Below are 21,469 nucleotides of genomic sequence, written 5' to 3' on the forward strand. Positions count from 1 at the left end.
ATACATTATTCTTTTATTCACCTTCTCTTATAAAATGCAACTAAGTCATCTTGCCTTTTAAGTATGAAGTGCATGTATCAAATGAATCTAATTCAAATGATTCCAGAATTCCATACTTATGTAATTTGGGCATACATTTCTTACTTATATGGCCAAGGCGATAATGCTACGAGTAAGAGGTTAATTGATCATCTATTCATCTACTATTCTTTAACTCACTTATGTCATTACATATATGTGAGACATACCTAATATCCAATACCAAATAATTAAAGAAATAGTATTCAATTTCGAAGATATTTGAAGGAGATAGGGCATCAGATACCTCTCTTCTTCATGAACTCAAGATAAATTTTATTATTTCTTCTCCAATATCCCATCTTACCACAATGATAATATGAATCCTTTGGAACTAGTTCTTATTTCTTAGTCTTGAGAATAATTCTCAAGTTGTGAAAGCAATCCAAGAAGTTCGACATGATCGGTTTGTTTGTGTCCAACAATGAGTGCAAGTTTAAAGATGTAATGTGTTATTTATTTACTTAGAAATGCACAATCGAGCAAATATGAGAGAGATGATTTTGCAATATATTTGTAAACAATTTACATAAATTTTAGAGTCTCATTCACTTATAGAATTCAAGGCCCCTTACTTTAAATTCAGGAGATTGTAGGTTTTCTCCAAGTGGGTTATCCACTATAGATAAGAATAACCTTGGTGTTAGTGCAACAAGTTATTCTTAGCTCTAGTGGTAGATATGAAGTATACCAACTATGTATCACTTATACATAACTATCATATTATGCTATCAACTAATTAAATATTCGTATAAACATCGGGTTGTTAACACATTAACAAATACACATTAAATGTATATCACCCAACTTCACCTCTATCCACGTTGACTTTAGTGTTGGTCTAACAAATCAACACTTTAAGTTAAAACCAAATCATTAATTATGAGGTCATATCTCAATGGTTCAAAAATATTAAATTTTAGGTTGAACTTGGTTAGTCCAACAACTCAAATAAAAAATCAAACTCTAGTTCTTACCATATTTGTAACGACCCACCTCCTACTAACTAAGCTGTGAGGTCGATCGTCACATTATGCTGTGCTAAACTATTCTCTGACCATCATTGAATCTAATTGCGGAAGCTGTACTATTTAAAATTTGTTAAGCTACTATCATTCTTGGTCCTGTAGGTACTGAGGGACGTAATCTAAGGTATACATGGCATATCCTACGTCCCTGATGGTCAAAGAGCTGAACTAAAGGCTTCCCAGCAAATCTCAGGCCTCCCAATCGATCCACAGATCGATTGGAATGGTTGAATCGATCCAGTGATCGATTTTGCCGGCTACTGTATGCGGGACCTGGGTTGGATCGATCCAGTGATCGATCCAGCACGCTACTGTGCTCGGGGCAATATTCTGGATCGATCGGCTGATCGATGCAGCGATCAATCCCGGAGCTCTTTGTTCGCGACAGAAATTGCTGGATCGATCGGCTGATCGATCCAGAAGCCTACTGTTCGCGGAACAAATTGCCCAATCAATCAGCTGATCGATTGGGAACCCCCAATCGATCCACTGATCGATTGGGAACCCCCAATCGATCCACTGATCAATTGGGGTTTCTGATTTTGCAGCTAAGCTCTGATTTCAACACTGTTTCGTGCCTCAATCACATTACTGTTGGTGCAACATCCCTCAGGTCAAGGTTGACCTGGTTGACCAAGCTTGAGTCTTGGTTTGGGTTTCGATGTTTAACAATGCAAGGTTGATTGAAGAAGAGTCAAGTAGGTCAAGGATGACCGGATACTTGACTGGGAAGTCCTAGTGAGTGAAGTTAGGCAGAAGGAAAGACCTAGTGAGTGAAGCTAGGCAGGAGGAAAGTCCTGGTGAGTGAAGCCAGGTGAAAGACCTAGTGAGTGAAGATAGGCAATTGGGAAAGTCCTGGTGAGTGAAGCCAGGCAAGAGAAATCCAGATGGGTCAAGGTTGACCAGACATCTGGTGAGAGTCCAAGTAGGTCAAAGGGATTGACCGGATACTTGGCACGAGGAAGAAAAGTCCAAGTAGGTCTTAGGGAGTGACCGGATACTTGGCACAAAGAGAAAAGTCCAAGTGGGTCAAAGGGATTGACCGGATACTTGGTGGGGAGTCTTGGCAGGTCAAGCGAGTGACCAGATGCTAGGCATGATATACCAACAGGTCAAGGTTGACCGAATGTTGGTTTGAGAGGCTTGAGACTTGGTTTTGGGCAAAAACCAAGAGCTGGATCGATCAGTGGATCGATCCAGGAGCTGGATCGATCAGTGGATCGATCCAGGAGCTGGATCTATCAGTAGATCGATCCAGGCCTTTCCCAGCGAACAGAGAGCCTCTGGATCGATCCAGAGGTCCCAATCGATCAGCCGATCGATTGGGACGCTGCTGGTTCGCGCGATAAGCGCTGGATCGATCCGTGGATCGATCCAGGCATTTTCTCCAGAGTACAGAGGCGCTCTGGATCGATCCGTGGATCGATCCAAAGCCTCCCCGATCGATTGGGAGTTTTCGAATCGATCGGGATCCGACTGTTGCGTCGTATTTGAGCTGCAGGCGTGCGATGGCTGCAGTAGCTCTTCACCGATTCATCTCAGATCTTCACCAGCTTCTCCACAGCTCTTCTCAAGCTCGAGATCGCCAGTTCTTGAAGGCTCTTGGAGGTTCTTCCAAGTCAAGAGGCGGATCAAAGCAAGAAGAAGAAACTAGGGTTAGGGTTTTTGCTCTCATTGTAAGCTTGTAAGCTTGTATTTCATTACCTTTCCCTTTCTTCTTGTATTGAGTCTTGTAGGGCTTCTCCGCCCTTGGTAGTTACCATAAAGGAGAATTTTATTAGTGGAGGGTGTGTGTGTAGGTGTGGATCCTTGGACTAGTCACCTCTTGTGAGGTGGATACCAAGTAAACCAACCTTGTTAGCGTTGTATGCTTTTGTTTCTTATATTTCCGCTGCATACTATCAAAGAAACGAGCAACGCCAACGACGAGCACGCGACGAGCTATTCACCCCCCCCCCCTCTAGCTACTTTTCGGTCCCAACAATTACAAGTTCTAAAATGACCAGAAGACATTCTAATAACAATCAACTAGCATTCTAAATAGGTTTACTAACAATCTAAGCAGAGTTTCTATTACTCCATGCATGCAACCACTTAAATGAGTAAAAGTAGCGTAATAAGAAATGCTAAGTTCATAAATGTCCAAAACAAGGTTCACTGCGATTCTCTAAGATCTTTGTTCCAAGTTCCATCCACACACATCTTCATCGCATTGTCCTCCAGCCTCCACTAGTCCATTTTTCCTTTACCTCTATCTGCAGTATAAGGAAAAAGTATCTGTAAGCTTTCGCTTAGTAAGAAACCATCTACCTCACAAAAACATGCATTCGATGCAATATGCCTTTAAAACATGCTATTTGAAATATGTACTGTTTAGACTAAAGCATGACATGCTATCATACATAGAAATCAAAGCTAGTCATGACATACTATCATCTAAAGCATGTGTAATAAAAACTGAACATAGAGCTATCATACATAATCATAAGAGTGAGCTGAACTGAAGCATGAACTGAGCTAATTCTAGCAAATGCTAAAGCTATACTGATTTCATCAACTATTTTATGAGAGTTTAAAAGAAAACTACATATATAATAGATGAAAATACTAATCATGCTGCTGATGGACCCGGCATCTGTACGTGCTATGCGCGCATCCCTAACTAGACCCGGGTTTGCAAGTCCCGAATTTAGTAGGGTTACTAGGTTATCTAAACCTAGGGACGACTGTGGGAACCCAACCCAATGGATATCTAATCCGGTACAGTGCCACTGAGAAAGTAAAATACTGAACATAAGCTAATAAATTCTCGTCTTGCTTTTACTAGGTTGTCTAAACCTAGAACTAGGTTATCTAAACCTAGAGGCGGCTGTGGGAGCCCACCCATTGGACATCTAGTCCTGTAAAAACTGGAGCAAGACTCAATAAGCTATGAAATGCTTCTATTGCATTTATCTAAGCCACTAAAATGCCTAAGTTGTATTTTTCTGTGCTAAACAATTTAAATCGAACACTTGGTATGCGCTAATTTGCATCCTTTGTGTCGGTAGTCTACATATTACTAAACTAATACATGAAATTCACACGAGAGCTACTTATACTGCAGGTGAGGGGTTTCTTACCTCCTGTTCGGATTTTCTTACAGTTCTAATCGCTAGATCTCCGGAGGAGACGATCCTTTCGACGATCTTCTCGCGCCTATGCGTTCTTCTCGCGGAGGGAAGCGTCCTCGTGCTTTTGTGTTGCCGGGAGGTGCTCCTAGCCTAGGGGATGGAACCCTAGCCTTGGCTTGTGGTTGGCGCCGAGAGAAGAAGAGGAAGGGAGAGGGGTCGGCGGAAACTAGGGTGAGGAGGAGAAAAGTCACGTTAAAAGAAAATAACTCTTCACTTAATTTCTCCCTATTTATATTAAGTGGTAATCTCGGCCCAACTTGAATATAAATTTAATTATTTTCCTTTCCTTTCAGCACGGCCCTGCTGGGTTCACTTGGTTACCATGGTTCACCATAAGTCATAGGACCCAATAGGTCTCGGGTTCAATTCCCGCGTAAGCTATTTTCGTTTTCTATTTATTTTTGGCTACTTCCGTTATTCTAAAAATTCCATAAAAATATCCTAAAATTCCAGAAAAATCATAAAATATTTCTAAAATAGTTTTGAGAATTTTTGGGCATTACAATATTAATGGAAGTTGTAAACTTTAATATTTTACATAAGGGATTTAGGTATTATCTGTTGGTGTAGTGGGGTCGGCAAGAGGGGGTGAATTACTTGTCAAATAAAAACAACCTCTTTCTTTTTCTTTTGACTTAGATTAGTAGCACAAGTTAATTAATCAAAAAATGATTGACATAAAGAAATAACAACTTAAAAGAGTAGGTAAAAGATCAAGATTTACTTGGTTACAATTTAGATAGTTGTTAATCCAAGGCAAATGAAAGTTCATTAAAATTCTCTTTCATTGAAGGTGGAGAAGCCTTTAACACACGTTGACAGCTCAGAAATGACTAGGAATGTTAATACAGAAATTGTTGTTCAGTTCATGTTTATTTCCTAGCTCCAAGGGCCTTTTTATAGTCCATAGAAAATCTTATCTGAGGGTGGAAGACGCCTTTAAAAGGGTTCAAGGTGCCTTCAATCGGTTAAGTTTTATCGCCAAAGATAAAACTTTATTTTCGGCTTAACGGATAGGGAAGACGCCTTCAAGGAATGGAAGACACCTTTGCACTGTTCATCGAAGGCACCTTCCAAGTCATGGAAGACGTCTTCCACAAGACACAAGGCAGATTAGCTCCCATACGTTGATCTCTTCTTGCCTGGGTGATGCTCTGGCTACCTGCAGTTGAGCTTACCTAAACCCAACTCCGACCTTTTCCTCGAGTAGACTTCCTCCCCGGCTTCTCATCCCTCGGACATCACGCACGTCCTTCTCTTCCACCGGTGTACTCTTCTGCAGCACCTCATTCTTCAGATGCACCGAGATCGTCGACTCCCTTTTCGTGTCATCCTTCTTGCTATAGCTATATTTTCCGCTCGACTTCTTATGTTCCTAAGTTCTTGTACACTTAGACACAAGGATCAAACACAACAGGACCTAACTAAACTTGGTTCACCACATCAAAACTACCTCAGAGTACTTATGTTATCTACTTTTCATGCAAATATAGTAATATACTATCTACATGACATTAGACGCATGATATAAATAATGATATATCACATCGCATGTATGTATATAATGCATACATCTATGATATTACATAAATAATGTCATAGTTGTTATAATTTTATTTAAAAATAATATATGATTAAGAATCTGATTAAGATTCCTTTAATTAAATTGAAAAATAAATTTTAAAATTTTAATTACATAGAAATAATTCTCAATAAGAAAATTTAATTAATTAGGAAATGATTCTCTAATTTTAAATCTCCTAACTAATTATAATATATATATAAAATTAGAATTTCTTAATTTAATTTAGAATCTTTCAAATTTAGAATTTTTTGAAATTATTTTAAAAACTTTCTAAAATTAGAATTCCCTAACAAATTAAGAAACTTTTTGAAATAGAATTTCTTAATAAATTTAGAATCTTTCCAAATGGAAAATTTCTAAATTATTTATAGAATATTTTTAAATTGAAATTTTCTAAATTATTTCAGAAACTTTTTAAAATTAAAATTTCCAAACTAATTAGGAAACTTTCTAAAAATAGAATTTTTGAATGAAATAAGAAAATTTTCAAAATTAAATATATGACCAATTACGACTCGTAAAATAATTTTACGATTACGTCGAAACACGATCAGGCTCTGATACCATTTTTGGGGAACCCGATGCGATGCATGCTTTAGATGTTTCACAAAATGTGAACAGTAGAAGACAATAATTCTAAATTATTACATACACACATCACATGCCTCTAGGAAACACGCAGGTGCCAAACATAATCGTAATATATAATTTTATGACAACTAAATTATAGTGCAATAGAAGGAGCTATTTAAACTCTTTTCTTTATATGTCCAAACTGATATTAAGAAAGGTAAGGTAATCTCCACCAGGGCATGCGACTAGACCCGACCCCGGGCCGGGTCTGGCCCGGACCCGGCCCGGGCCCGTAACCGGGTATTTTTTTCAACGGTTAGGATCATTTAACCGTTTTTTGATCAATGGTTATGATTTAGTGTCCGTTACCATCAAAACTCTATAAATAGAGAGCTCATTTCATCATTTTTCACACACATCTTCTCTACTCTTAATCTCATTTTCGTATTCTCTAATCTCTCTTCAATTACAATGGAAGGAGGCCGCGGAGGTGCATCATCTCGAGCTCGGAAGGGAAAGCAAATAATGAATCCGCGGGAGGAGGACCCCAACATTCAATCTACCGATGATGAGATCGAGCATCTTCCGAATCCGACACCCGAAACACAAGGAAGTACCGATGCAATTACTTCTAAGGTTCGAGAACTTCCTCCTCTAAAGTCTTGTATTTTTACTAAACATTTTGATAATGTCACTCTTCCGTCGGGAGAAATGCGTGCAAAATGTAAGCACTGCAATGCTTCCTACAAATTCCAAGCCGGCGGCGGCTATGGGTCGTTGAAACGACATGTAGAAACGAAGCACCCGACGGAATATGGACTCGACCGTTCTCAAACGCAATTATCAAGATTTTCTTCAACTAGCGGTAGTACCGATTCCGGTTTATTTTTATATTCGGATAATAAATTAAGAGAATCATTAGCTAAATTTGTTTCCGTAGAACATCTTTCTTTTAATTTTGGATCTAAATGCACATTTGAAGATTTTTGTAAAGAATCTCTTAATCCATGTGCTAAACGTGTTCCTAGGACTACACTTACTCGTACAATTAAAAAATTAGTAAAACAAGGAAAAAAGAATTTAATTAATGAATTTAATAAATTAGATAATAAAGTTTCTTTATGTTCCGATATTTGGAGTGATCATTGGCAAACACATTCGTATATGGGTGTGACTTGCCATTAGATCGATAACTCTTGGAACCTCCAAAAAAGATTATTAGCTTATAGAGTTTTTGATGAATCACATAATGCTCATAATATCGCACAATTATTATGTTTAATTTTAGAAGAATATGGTTTAACTCATAAAATATTTTCAATATTATTAGATAATGCTAGTTCTAATACCGCTTGTATAGATGATCTAAAATTTGTTTGTCAACCTATTATTAGAGGTTTATTTTTTCATATTCGTTGTGTATGCCATGTTTTAAATTTATGTGTTCAAGATGGTTTAAAAATTTTAGAAAGTTATACTAAACCAATTAGAATTGCAATTTCTTATTTATGGTCTCATCCATCTATAATGAAACAATGGGGTAGGTTTTGTAAAATTAATGGAATGAGACCTAAAAAATTTCCACGTGATGTACCAACACGTTGGAATTCAACATACCAATTATTACAAGATTCATTTCAATATAAAGAATTATTATGTTCATTTTTTGCACAAAACACTAATGCTAATACATATTTATTTTCACAACAATGGAATATTTGTAGTAGTATTTGTGAAATTTTAAAAGTATTTAATGATGCAACCGAACAACTTTCCGGTGTTTATTATCCCACTGCTCAATTAGTTTTAGAAAATTTTTCTAATATAGTATTAGTTTTAAATGAACATATTAATAATGAATCTTTATCTCCTTGCATCTTAGCTATGAAAACTAAATGGGAAAAATATTTTTATTTAATTCCTGAAATTTATTTAATTGCATTTGCTTTAGATCCTAGATTTAAATTAGAAGTTTTACAAGAAATATTAACTTTATATTATGATGCTTTAATTCCAATTAAAGATTCTTCTCCCCCTGATCCAGCTAATATTATATATAATGTTAGAATTTATTTATATGATATTTATAATCAATATTATGCAAAATATGGAACATAAATTAATATTTCTGAAATTCAACAAACTACTAGTAGTAATTTAAAACTTACAAAAGCACAACTTTTATTAAAAGAACGGACAAAACGTCCACGAGGATCCTCAAGTTCCACACAGGAACTTGAGAATTATTTTACCACTTCTTTTGATTTTAATGAAGCAGATAGTATAGCGAAAACTTCGATATCTTAAAGTGGTGGTCACAGAAGGCTCAAAGCTTTCCCGTTCTCTCCGTGATCGCAAAAGAAATTTTAGCTTGTCCAGTGTCAACTGTTGCTGTGGAGCAGACGTTCAGTGCCGGCGGCAACATATTAGATAAACGACGATCAACTTTGTCTCCCGACTCCTTGGAAGCCCAAACATTACTGGACGATTGGACCAGAGCGGAGAAAAGAATCCAAGGAATGCAACTTTCAGATGACGAAGTTGAAGATTTTGATACTGAAGGAACAAATACGACAGGAACAGGAAATGGAAGTGAATGAAATGTAAAAGGATAAAAAATGTAAAAGAACTACGTGGGCTTTGATTCCCCTAAAGGGATACGTAGGCAACTTAAATAAGTGCAAGTCCTTTGTTTAATAAATTTTAATTTCTAATTTTTAATGTTTAATGTTTAATGTTTAATGTTTAATTTTTAATTTTTAATTTTTTTAACATATTAATCTTGAACTGTGACGAACCGTGAACCGAACCGTGAACCGGCGGTTCTGAACCGTGAACCGTAATCATCTTGGGCGGTTAAGGTTAAGGGTCGACCTGCCTGGAACCGGCGGTTCCGAACCGTCGAACCGTCGGTTCCGGACCGTGGTCAGGTCTACATGCGACGGAGAGGAAACCGGGGCAATGGAGAGTGGCAATAGAGGGTTGTAAGGGGAGGATCACGGTGGCTAGTTGTGTGAAGACGCTCATGGCGGGGAAAATGCGTGGGCGAAGGGGGAAATCATGTGGGGGCTTGAGGAACAGGCAACGACTGAGGGAGGAGAGGAGGCCTCGTGAGAAAGGGGTGTGATGATAGTGGTGGCTAGCTGCGACGATGGTGGAAACCGAGGAGGCAAAGTGACATGCTATTGGTTGTGGGGATGATGCCAAGGATGACGAGGAGGAGGGCAACGTAGATGGTGATGAACTTGAAAAGGCGTATGAGGGTGAGGGTGAAGAGGGCTATGAATATGGAGAGGGAGGAGATCTGACGACATTAGAGATGAGGTGGTCATGCAATGGTGACGGGATCATACTGTGCGATGTGCTAGTGGAGGTGACGAGCTTTATTGTCCCTACAAATTTCGTTGTTCTAGAAATGGAGGAAGACTCAAAGGTTCCCATTATTTTGGTAATGCCTTTCCTCGCCACAGCCAGAGCTGTGATAGATGTGAAGAATCACAAGCTCTCCTTGATAGTTGGCGAGGAGAAAATTGAATTCAATTTATCCAAGGCATTTTTGTTTCAATTTCTCCTTGGTAGTACCTAGTCCGCTAAATCAAGAATCAAAGATTAAAGAGAAGAAAGATAGATACATCATCCTAGCACGAGTCTGGATGAGGGAAGGGCCAAAGGTAACTTGCCACATTGGAGGCGAACACCACCCGTTCAAAGTAAAGGGTCCAAGTTGATTCAGATTAGGGGTCGAGCTCATGATCTTAAACGAAGAATAATTGGCGATACTAATTGTAAAGAATTGGTCCCTATTTTAAGGTAATATTTTAGAAATTTTGATTAAAAGGATACCCTCTATTACTAAGGGTCTACCAGTCATACAATCTAAAGCAACTCCCCTCATAGTGATAATCCTATATATCCATTCAATTAAACAACACATACATGAACTCATTCACCATAAACACATTTACTCGAACAAGAACAAGAAATGAACATATCATTGAATAATAGAGTGACCAAATACATAGTTCACACATCAATATCACATCACAATTACTTCTACATCCTATAATTCGAAAGTCTACTCCATAGCAAAGGAATTATAATTAAAGGACAAAGAAAGTAGCAATCTACAACTGAATATACAAGATAAAGAGAAGAAAATGTTTATCAATGCATTGCAGGTCTTCTTGGATGAAATATGTTGTGACCGAAGGATGCCCACAATTCTCCACAATGGCATGATATTATCCACTTTGGGTTTAGACCCTCATGACTTTGCTCTTGGGCTGTACCCAAAAGACCTCATGCCAATGGAGATATCTTACATCCTTTAAAACTCATGATCTTTACTAAATCTTTCCAATGTGGGACTTTGATTGAACCCCAACAATCCTCCCCTCAAACGAAGGATCATAATTACTTTCATGATCTGGGCCTCCCCAAAAGTATCTGGTCACTCTGACATACTTTGGACCTCCCCGCGAACATTTGTATCCGGGCACCCTGACCTGCTCTGGGTCTCCCCACGAGCATCCGGTCACTCATGACTAGCTCCGAGCCTACCCTCAACTTCGTTCAAGGTCACCCCACATGATATCTAATATGGATCATGACTCTGATACAATTTGTTGTGCCCAAAGGATGCTCTCATATATCTAAAGTGGACAATATCATACTATTGTGGAGATATGTAGACATGATCTTCTGTGTGTGACATCACACACCATGTTATCTACAATATAAATTAATTGAACAACTACACTTAACAAATAAATGTAAATATTTGATCATCGCGATTCTTTATTTCTAAATAAATATTTATACAAAAGCTAGGCTTTTAGTATACACTCTAACACAATCAAAGTCTCACATTGGAAAGATTGGGAAAGATCATGGGGTTAAAAAGATATAGGATATCTTCATTGGCATGAGACTTTTTGGGGAGAACCTAAGAGCAAAGTCATGAGGGCCTAGGCCCAAAATGGACAATATCATGTCATTGTGGAGATATGTAGGCATCCTTTGGCACAACAAATGGTATCAGAGTCATGGTCCAGACCAGATACAATGTGGGGTGACCTTGAATGAAGTTAGGGGTAGGTCTGGAGCTGGTCATGAGTGACTGAATGCTTGTAGGGAGGCTTGGAGCAGGTCAGGGTGATCATATCTTGTAGGGAGGTGAGTATGTTAGGGTGACCGGATGCTCACGGGGAGGCCCGAAGTAGGCCAAGAGTGACCGGATACGGATGCTCGCGGAGAGGCCCAGAGCAGGTCAGGATGACTGGATGCTCGCGGGGAGGTCCAGATTATGAGAGTAATTGTGGTCCTTCGTTTGAAGGGAGGATTGTTAGGATTCAATCAAAGTTCCACATTGGAAAGATTTGAAAAATATCATGGGGTTAAAAGGATGTAGGATATCTCTATTGGCATGATGCCCTTTGCGAAGAGTTCAAGAGCAAAGCCATGAGGGCCTAGATCCAAAGTGGACAATATCATGTCATTGTGGAGATATGTGGGCATCCTTTGGGCACAATAAAATTTTTGCTCTGGAGGTTGATAGATCATTTGGAGGTTGATAGATCATTGGAATGAATGAAGATGATTGTTTTAAAGTTTCTCCTTTTCCAAGAGAGAAAAATCCTCTCCCTAGGAAGGGGATAGACCCCCGTTCCAAGATCCATCAAAAGGGGAGAAAACTCCCATTTTATAATAGGGCACACAACCCTGCCACATGCCACATGGCCGTGTCAAAAAATATGGGCATGACATAAAGTGTGCTGGAAATAGGGCACGACCTTCCGCTACCTCCATCGTATTATCAGCAAGACTATTTTTTGTCGTGATGAAAATGATGGTATGGTGCATAAAATAGAGTTTTACTGTTTTTAGGACATGTTAAATGAGGTCGAATTAGATTCGAGGTTAAATTTTATTCATAATCTAGTAAGATATGATAAGATATCTTCATGTCCCATTGTGTTGTTTAACCATGAATATGATTTGTTAGGAGGAGGTACGAATTTAGGAGCACAAAACATCATGTGTTAAATTAAATTAGTAGAAAATTATCTTTTTATCCATAGGGTAAAAGTAGTGTTGTTTTATATAAAGTAGCTTTAAAATGATATTATTTTATACAAAAGAATTCTAAAAGGAGTGTAAAAAAAAAGTATTTTAAAAATTAAATGGTGGAGTATTATTTTGATAATTTAAAAAAATCCTTACTTTTAAGGATATTTTAAAAGAAAATTTCTATGTATTCTCTTTTATTTTTTTGCAAGGTCTATATTGCAAAAATAAGAGGGGTGTATTCAATGTTGGACTTTTAGTTACTTTGAATGATTTTTGTGGATTTTAAAAGTCTAGTTGTATTCAATCTAGATTTTTATAAACTCTATAGAAATCTAATGGTATCCAAATTGGATTTTTATAGAGTTTTAAAAAATCATGTGGTATTCAAACTCGACTTTTAAAAACTCTATGAAAATCTTTTGGTATCCAAAATTTTAATAGATTTTCATGGATTCTTTTAGAATTCCTTGGATATAAATTTTAACCAATGAGAGCTCTCCAAAATACTTGGTACAAGTTTAAATATAAAATAAAAAATCTTCTCCTCACCCTTGAGATTTCTATAAACTTCAAATCATTTTAAATTTTTACGAATAAGTCCTTTCTCTTTCCGCTCCTCGATTTTGATTATTTCTTTGAGTCTCGTCCAGAGCCTACCAATACAATAGTATACAGTCCAACTTTACGCATATTCAACAAAGAATCTTCACCACCTTGATCAAATTTAACACTGTTCTCGATGTTATTCCTTCACCACCTTGATCACGTCGACGGTCTACTATAGAGATTATTTTAAGGGTGTGTTATCCTCTGTTACAAAACTTAATTATACATGTTTTTTTTACTTTATTATTATTATTTTTTTTGAATTTTATGCTTTTCTCTATTTTTTTGTTTTTAAAGTTTACGTTTTTTTTTTTGAAATTTATGTTTTTTTTTAAGTTTTGACTTTACGTCTTGTTTTTTTAAGTTTCTTTTTAAAGTTTATGTTTTTTTCTTTACAATTTTTTTTTTTTTTTTTGTAAGTTTACGATTTTTTTAGTTTACCTTTTTTTTTAGTTTATATTTTTTTATTAGTTTACCGTTTTTTATTTATTTTTTATTTTTTTAAAGTTTACGGTCTTTTTTTAAATAAAATTTTTATTATAAAAAGTTTGGTTTGTGCTGGATTGTATAATTTTCTTCGCAAGGAGTGTCGTTCTGATGAATTTCTAGTTGAACTAGATAATGAAGCTTCATCATCCGTACCAGAACAAGTTCATGGTGTCGATTGCTTTGATCAATTATCTGATACTCAAGAACAACAAGCAAATGTCAATGCATGGAGAGATACAATAGCAAATCAAATGTGGAGCGATGTTTATCATATTGGCAATAACGAAACGAATTTTTCTTTCTCATAAATCCACAAATTTCCATGAAAAGATTTATAAATATCTGTAAAAGTCTTGCAAAAAAAGTCTATAGAACTCCATAAAATTCTTTTCACAACTACGCGAGATTCTATACAAGTCAATAAAAATCAATCAACTCCATAAAAGTCTATCATTAAAAAAAATCAATGAAAGTCATTCAATCTCTTGATTGAATACACCCCCTAATACTCAATGCATAACAACGGAATTCAAGAATCTCAAAATAGAACCAAATGTATTAACACATCCCACCCGTGGGGAACTAGTCCAAATGACCAAATAAACGAGACGGTAACATCTGGGTCTTAACGACAACGTGACAGAATTATCCCCCCTATGGCTCAGAGATTAAAAAACGGCCACGAGTTCGCTCGTGGGCTTTAACAAGATTACGAGTTGCTGTCCACTCAACACTATACCAATCCCTCAGAGCCAGTAAAAGCAAGCGGGACCCATTGACGTGCCCACCAATTGACATCCGGTGGACTCCGGGAAACGCGGAGAGACGAGGTGATAAAAGACGGTGAGAACGGGCATTCGCCAGGCCCCAAATCTGTTCCGCTCGTTTTCTTCCCTCCTCCTTCGCCTCCCCTACTCCGTGCTCGAGCGGCGGTTCTCCGGAGCGGGATCTGTTGATTCGCCAGGCGCTTCGACGACGCCTAGTTATGGTTCTCGATCTCGCTCGTCGAATAGAAGTCGGTGGAATCTGCTATTAGCGTTTCGATAATGGGTCGCGCTTGGATTTTGGTGTTGTTTTCGTTCGTGTACATCTCTAGCGCTGCTAATGCCAGTGACGGCGACGGCGATCCGCTCTACAGGTGGGCTTGCTTCCTTTGGTAATTACTTTTCTTTTGTGGTCCCTCTATCTGGACTCTCCGTTTGCAAAGTTATCATTTAATTTGTAACCGTATCTGGGATTTTGTTAAACGACTTTCTTTTTGTTCAAAGAAATTGGAGTTCCGTATTTTGTTTGGACCACTGCGGTTTATTTTTTGTTATATGTTTACTGGATGATTGGATGTTGCTGCGTTAATGATTTAGAACGACGTGTACCTTCCATTTACCAATCTTGTCGAAGAATCTTCAATTAACTAAAGATTTGGTTTAGTAGCCTTGAAAGGTGAAGGTGGTACTCAGAAAGATTTTTTAAATTGGATTTCGAAGACATAATTCTGGAGATAAGTCTTTGTTGCTAGGCCATACATTGCTCCAATCTTTACTGAATGAATTCCACAGTGTGCCCTATATTGAACACATTAACGAAGGAAATTTTTGTTCATGCGTTATTATTGATGTTCGGCATACTGCTACCTTGCTTTCTATCTTAGAGGCGACCTAGGTAGCATAGATGAATAATCTGAGGCATCCATTTACCGTAAAGAAATCAAGAATGTGCATGGACTTAGAAGGTGTTAAGTTTCTGCCCAGGTGTTCTATTCTGGAACAATGTCCCTACCTGTTGATGGCTCTCATTTGCTCACGTATTTGCTGTAAACGATGAAGAAGTGTCTAATGGACTATTGCAATACTAAATTTGAATTTTCAAATAATTTTGTTTAATTTTAGTATATTTCTTCAAATAGGCTGCTCTTTCTGATTTGTTTTTTTTAATAGCAAGAACAAGATTGGAGTCACACAAGCTTCTTTGTTTTCTGCATTTTTTAGTAATCTGCCAAAGGTTCTATGTAGTAGTACCAGACACTAATATTAGATTAAAATCTAAATCCATATTGTATGGTAGATGTTATTAGTAACATTTTATAAGAATGATTAATCTTCCAAAGGTTCTATGTATTAGTACCAGACGATATAGCAAGTTGTTAAACAAAGCCCGCATGCATTTTTTTAATCATGTCTTAACTTAATGCTCTATCCTACAGGCTTGATTGAAGCCCCAAGATGCAACAGGGAATGCTCCTCCCATTTGCACAACTAGAAAAGAATGAAAAAACTCCTCCAACATCTTGAGACTAGTAATATTAAAATACGGAGTAGATTTTGATTTTAAAAAATGAGAGTTGTTTCCTTTAACATTGAATGGAGAAGAGGATTGGACTTTTATGGCGTTGAAGCACCTCATCTAGGCACCTTAATAGTTATTTAATTAACCAATCAGAACTTCTAAAACTTTTAAAAATTAATTTAATAATCATTTTTGTTAAATATTAACCCAATTTAAAAATAAAAATGGTTGGTGTTAAATTGTGCTATATCATGTTGTACTACCTTGAAGAGAAAACACAACTTGATGACTGATTATAGAAGTAGAAAAGGCTAACACAAGGTTCATGTATACGCCCCCTTCAAATTGCCTGATAGGCTAAGATAGGATACAATGCATATGGGATGAAAGTGTTTGCATTTTCTCCTATATGGCATGTAAATAAATAGGAGAGTTGGGTTGGCCACTTGAAATTTCAACTCATTTGTCTTACCATGGCGAGTTTTGGGACACCCTTTTGACGAGTGATATAGGGCTAAACTGAATGTATTAGTTGGCACAAGACTTTGTATTGTATTGTGCATATTGCCTCCTGATGTATAGACATGTTTCAGTACTGACCTTTCTTGTTCTCCCATTTCTGAAGTACTTCAGTACTTTTTATTCAGCTATGTAACTTGTTTAAACACTTGTTATACATAAATACCTCTTGATTAGTATTTCCTCCCATAGAAATCTTTTCACATGTAGATGGTTAATTCATTTTTTTCGTCCATTTTTGGGAGTTTATATAATGTAATTAGTGTAGAACTGACACAAATGCGAACCTGTACGAGTAGAATCTCATGCAGAAAAAGGAAATAGACTCTTATTAATCAGAAGTTAACTTTTCCATGAGATACAGGGACACTTTTATAGATTTGATCATCATTAAAGTACCATAATCATCATTAATTGACTAGTACAAAGATGAATTACCAAATAACTCCAATTTTAAAATTCAAATATTATTTCCTGACTTCAGTAACAATTTATGGAATATTTATGAGGACAAAGAGATGTTGGCAATCTGATGTAACAGTTTACAATGCATTGGCACGAGCCATTCTATTATGATGATGTTACACACCTATAGTGTCAACTACCATTTCATCACTCATTTTGGTATAAGTAGGGGTTATCTATAAGCTATTCATACAGGCTCCTATCTAAAGGATTAGCACTTCTATACTTGAATTTTTGTCTCATGTCATTTAAATTTCAATTAATTTTGTTCTAATTTACATTTTTTAAAAAAAAAATTGAAACAAGTCTTCTTTAAATAAATGGGTGGAGTTCAGCTCAGTGATTGGCTCATGTGGTTTCTAAGTTTTGGTTGAAAGCGAGAAATTGCACTTGTTTAGCTTGGACTGATTTGGCAACGCATAGAGATTTAAAACTTTGTTATGTTGTTCCAACCTTTTTGTCCATTCTTCATCTCCAATAGTTGGACTCATCATCTATTCCCTTAATACTCTTGAGTCATGCCCGACATTGGCGCTTTAATATTTACAAAAATTCTAATTTCCAAAAATAAATAATAAATTAAAGGGGAAAAAAATCAAATTGGCTATCTGGGATTTTTTTTTCGCTCTCATTAAAAATAAAACATTAGACCCTTCCCTGTGACCCTGCATTGGCGGGAGCTTCATGCACTAAACTCTCATTTTTTATTAATGATGAATCTTTTCTAGAACAATGGGAAAAAAACTGACTTGTAGTTTGTTTTGATTGCACCTGTTTTCTAGATTTTTTTTTTTTAGGGATTGCAAAGGTAGCCAAGTAAATTTATATAGAAACTAGAATGGTAGGAGAATAACATCCCTCCTCCTTCTTCAGGATATAAAAGTCCATGCTCATGCCGCCGGCCTCCCCCTCTCCCTGTCTCTTTATTTTTGGTGTAGCTTATAGATCATCGCAATTTTGATGCTATGTGGGTTGTTGGAGTTGCTCATACTTGCTAACTGTTTATGCCCCATAGAAATTCAAAAAGCAATAATGTCCTCGGTCAGTCAGTACTTCAGTACCTTTTTGTTATCTAGAGGCTTTGAAATGTCTTGACTTTTTTTGCACAGTGACAGATATGAAAGCTCAAAATTACTAGATGGAAGAGTAAAAAAGTTTAGAAGTTGTTTTTTATATCACTTTCTTATTTAAGATACTGAATGATCTGCCTTCAAAGTGAAACTCTGTTTGGTTTGTAACTTTATGTTTCTTCATGTCAGGGTATGTATAGAAGAATGTGGAAAGACAGGAACTGTTGGAGTCAGCTCAATCCAACACTGTCAGTTTTCAGCTGAAGGTGTACTTGCTGATGGTCCATGGTACATGCAAGAACCCTTATATGTTCAGTGGAAGCAATGGAATTGTAGGAGTGACTGTCAATACTTTTGTATGATGCAACGGGAGAAAGAAAGGGAAGAACTTGGTCTCAGACCTGTTAAGTATCATGGTAAATGGCCTTTTAAGCGATGGTCTGTGCTTCAGGTAAATCATTCCATTAAATCAGTCTCATGCTATGCATCAAAATAGAATGCATTCAGTAATTGGTAAACTACTGACTGTTTTTGTAGCTGCCTTACACTTTTTTTTTGTGTTCTTTTATTTCAGGAGCCTGTTTCAGCTATTCTCTCTGCATTAACTCTCATCATTCAGTTCAATGGGTGGTTATCTTTTTTTCTCTTATCATCTTATAAACTACCTCTTATGCCCGAGAGTGGGAGGACATTTTATGAATTCACTTGCTTGTGGCATTTTTTTGGGCTGTTATCACTGAATGCCTGGTTTTGGGATGCTATATTTCACACACAGTATGTGTGATATCTTTTCCTTCTCTGTCATGAATCAACCAGAAGACTAAGACACCATTTTACATTTTTTTTTTTACTTTGCAATCTTGGTTTTTTCTACAGAAGTTTTGATTTGACAGAAAAGTTCGACTATTCATCATCTGTGGCTCTACTTGGGTACTCCCTCATTCTAGCTATACTGAGAACTTTTAATGTGAAGACTGAGGCTTCAAGGGTAATGGTTGCAGCCCCCTTGGTGGCTTTTCTGACGACACACATCCTGTATCTTAACTTCTATGAATTAGATTATGGTTTGTGCTCATCTGCTGGCAAACTTCTTGAATAGTCATTAATTATCAATTAGAAATTGCACCTCTGGATTTTCTAAGTTATCTCGTTGAAGTTTCAAAAACAACTGATGTAGGCCAAACTTCTAATTTGATAATAAATCTAACAAATCGTTTAACCTCTATTAGCCAGACTATTAGATTGCTTTGTTGGTGATGCTTTGCAGATAAATTTCACTAGTCAATAGCCTACATAGATTTTATTCCATATACTTGTTTATTGTGAGGGAAGTTGAATTTAGAAGGTGATGTTTGCAAGATAGGATTTGATAAATGTCGTCAGGATGCTAATTATATGCTTACTGGCATTTGACTAAATTGTAAGTATTATTTATAAGGTGCTGTGCTAGGAAAACAAATTAAGATTGAACTGAATATTTAGTAGGCTAGCATTTCTTGAAAAATTGGAAGTTTGCTTTAGATAAGTTTTTTTTTTTAAAGTCTTGATTAACTCCTTTTGAAAAGAAATGATGATTTGACAATAACTGCTTCCTTGGAACAACTACATTAGATTGTTTTAGAATAACAGTCAAGTGATTTGTCAGAGATCTAAGAAAGATTTCCTCTGTGGAGCTCTAAGAAAGATTTCCTCTCAATGGTGATTTAGAATCCTAAAGGAGCTGCCACATGCATAGACGCTTTCTATTTTCATTTACACGATTTAGTTCCCAAACTCATGAACCAGTAATAGTGGAACAAACAAGTTAGAAAAAGGAAAATTAGCTGTGCGTTTGATTTTGGTCCTAAATTGCAGGGCTTAATACGAAGGTGTGCTTGGTGATGGGCATTGCTCAGGTTCTACTTTGGGCAATCTGGGCAGGAGTAACTCGACATCCTTCACGTTGCAAGCTCTGGGTGGTGGTTGTCGGTGGTGCTATGGCTACCCTTCTTGCATTGTTGTATGACTTTCCACCTTACAAAGGTTATGTTGATTCCCATGCACTCTGGCATGCCACCAGCATCCCTCTTGCATATCTTTGGTGGAGTTTTGTTTCTGAAGATGCTGAGTTCCGAACATCAGCTATCATGAAAAAAAACAAGTAAGAAGCAGGATAGAGCGCTGAAGTTCTACTGCTCTTTATAGACTGATTGAGCTGTAATTCTGGTCCGGTGTATTTGTCCTTCTTTCTCTTCTAGTTTCTAGTTTTTTTTCCCCCACTCCACTTGGTTTCTACTGCCATTGTTCTTGTTCTTGAATTGATAGAGGAATTAGTTCACGACCCAACGTGGCATTGTACTTCATTTGCCCTTTCTCTTGTGGCACATAGTTGTGTTTTGCTTGTAAAATTGATATATCCTTTCTCTGCAAGGTCATCGGTGCTTTTTTTTCCCATGCAAGGAGTGTTGACCTTGGCTAGTTCTGATGTCTATTTTTTCAGTCTTATGTGAATTATTTATTTTTATTGTTGTTATTCACTGAAGCTTGATAGTTTCTCATATATAAATATAAATATGAATTTTCATGGGTATTATCAAAATTATTTTCCATTAATTATGGTTATTCATGTGTTAAATTGATTGTTCAAGACATTCCTTTATTACACTAGTATAGATGCAAATGGATACAATCAATTAAAATTCCACTTTGATAGCCTTCAGTATTGTCTCAAAATCCTTCCAAACTCACAAGTACCACTATAAATCCAACTGGGAATGCTCAGCTTACAGTCCTACTTCAAGGCTATGATCTGATAGGTTATATTGATGAATCATATCAACCCTAGCGAAGATAGCAAAAGACTACATGCTAAAAAATATCTAAGAGACAACAAGCTAAGGCATTAATATACGAATCAAATTCAAGAAGCCTATTGAAGGGAGTGCTTCATAAACGAAGGATTAATTTAGCTAAAGAAATAGATACAACATAGAGCTAGGACATGTAATCAATACTATCTATCAGCCCTGGAGGGAGAAATAAAAGTGAGGGAAGGAGTAATCAATCATGTGCTTTTTTGCAGGAATATCTCTAGCTTGTCCAGGATCGATATTATTTATCATCTTCAGTTCCACTAGAAGATGATAAAAGGGAAAAGAGATGGAGGAAGATTAATAAAGAGTAGAAGAAATTGCCACAAGTACGCAGAAGGGAAGACATAGCCGACTCTCACCATGCTATCCATGCTATCCAAGGTTCTCAAGTAGCTAGCGTAGCAGCACCACATGATAAATTTATAGAAATAGCATAGCAGCATTACATGGAACTCGTGGATCGTTCAATGCACTTTCCCATGGACGTCTATAAAAGAAGTTTTCCAAGCCTCTGGAATTATGGTATAGCAGTTAAGTTTTCCAAACTGTTAATTAAATATTTAAGATTCGAATTTCAACTATGACGCACGATAAAATTTTCTTCGAATGAGACAACAAATCTAAGAACGATGATCGTTTGGATGAACATTTGTGAGCACTTCTCAATTTTTCTTGAGAG

At 36.8% G+C, this 21,469-nt stretch overlaps 1 protein-coding gene across 1 annotated transcript; it reads left to right on the forward strand.

Moving 5' to 3' along the window:
• Nucleotides 1-14,423: 14,423 nt before the first annotated feature.
• Nucleotides 14,424-20,369, forward strand: LOC122015851 (post-GPI attachment to proteins factor 3-like). The gene is made up of 5 exons (XM_042572914.1): nucleotides 14,424-14,739; nucleotides 18,128-18,389; nucleotides 18,513-18,712; nucleotides 18,815-19,002; nucleotides 19,793-20,369. The coding sequence occupies exons 1-5, from the start codon at nucleotides 14,648-14,650 to the stop codon at nucleotides 20,080-20,082; spliced, it is 1,032 nt and encodes a 343-aa protein (XP_042428848.1). The 5' UTR covers nucleotides 14,424-14,647; the 3' UTR covers nucleotides 20,083-20,369.
• The last annotated feature ends 1,100 nt before the right edge of the window (nucleotides 20,370-21,469 follow it).

The sequence above is a fragment of the Zingiber officinale genome, chromosome 8B (assembly GCF_018446385.1).
Source record: "Zingiber officinale cultivar Zhangliang chromosome 8B, Zo_v1.1, whole genome shotgun sequence".
Classification (NCBI taxonomy): Eukaryota; Viridiplantae; Streptophyta; class Magnoliopsida; order Zingiberales; family Zingiberaceae; genus Zingiber; species Zingiber officinale.

Excerpts from the sequence above, each read along its gene's own strand:
- LOC122015851 (XM_042572914.1), top strand. The coding sequence starts at position 14,648 with ATGGGTCGCGCTTGGATTTTGGTGTTGTTTTCGTTCGTGTACATCTCT. Across the intron at positions 18,713-18,814 it reads GATGCTATATTTCACACACA|AAGTTTTGATTTGACAGAAA; the intron begins GTATGTGTGATA and ends TTTTTTCTACAG. Across the intron at positions 19,003-19,792 it reads CTTCTATGAATTAGATTATG|GGCTTAATACGAAGGTGTGC; the intron begins GTTTGTGCTCAT and ends CCTAAATTGCAG.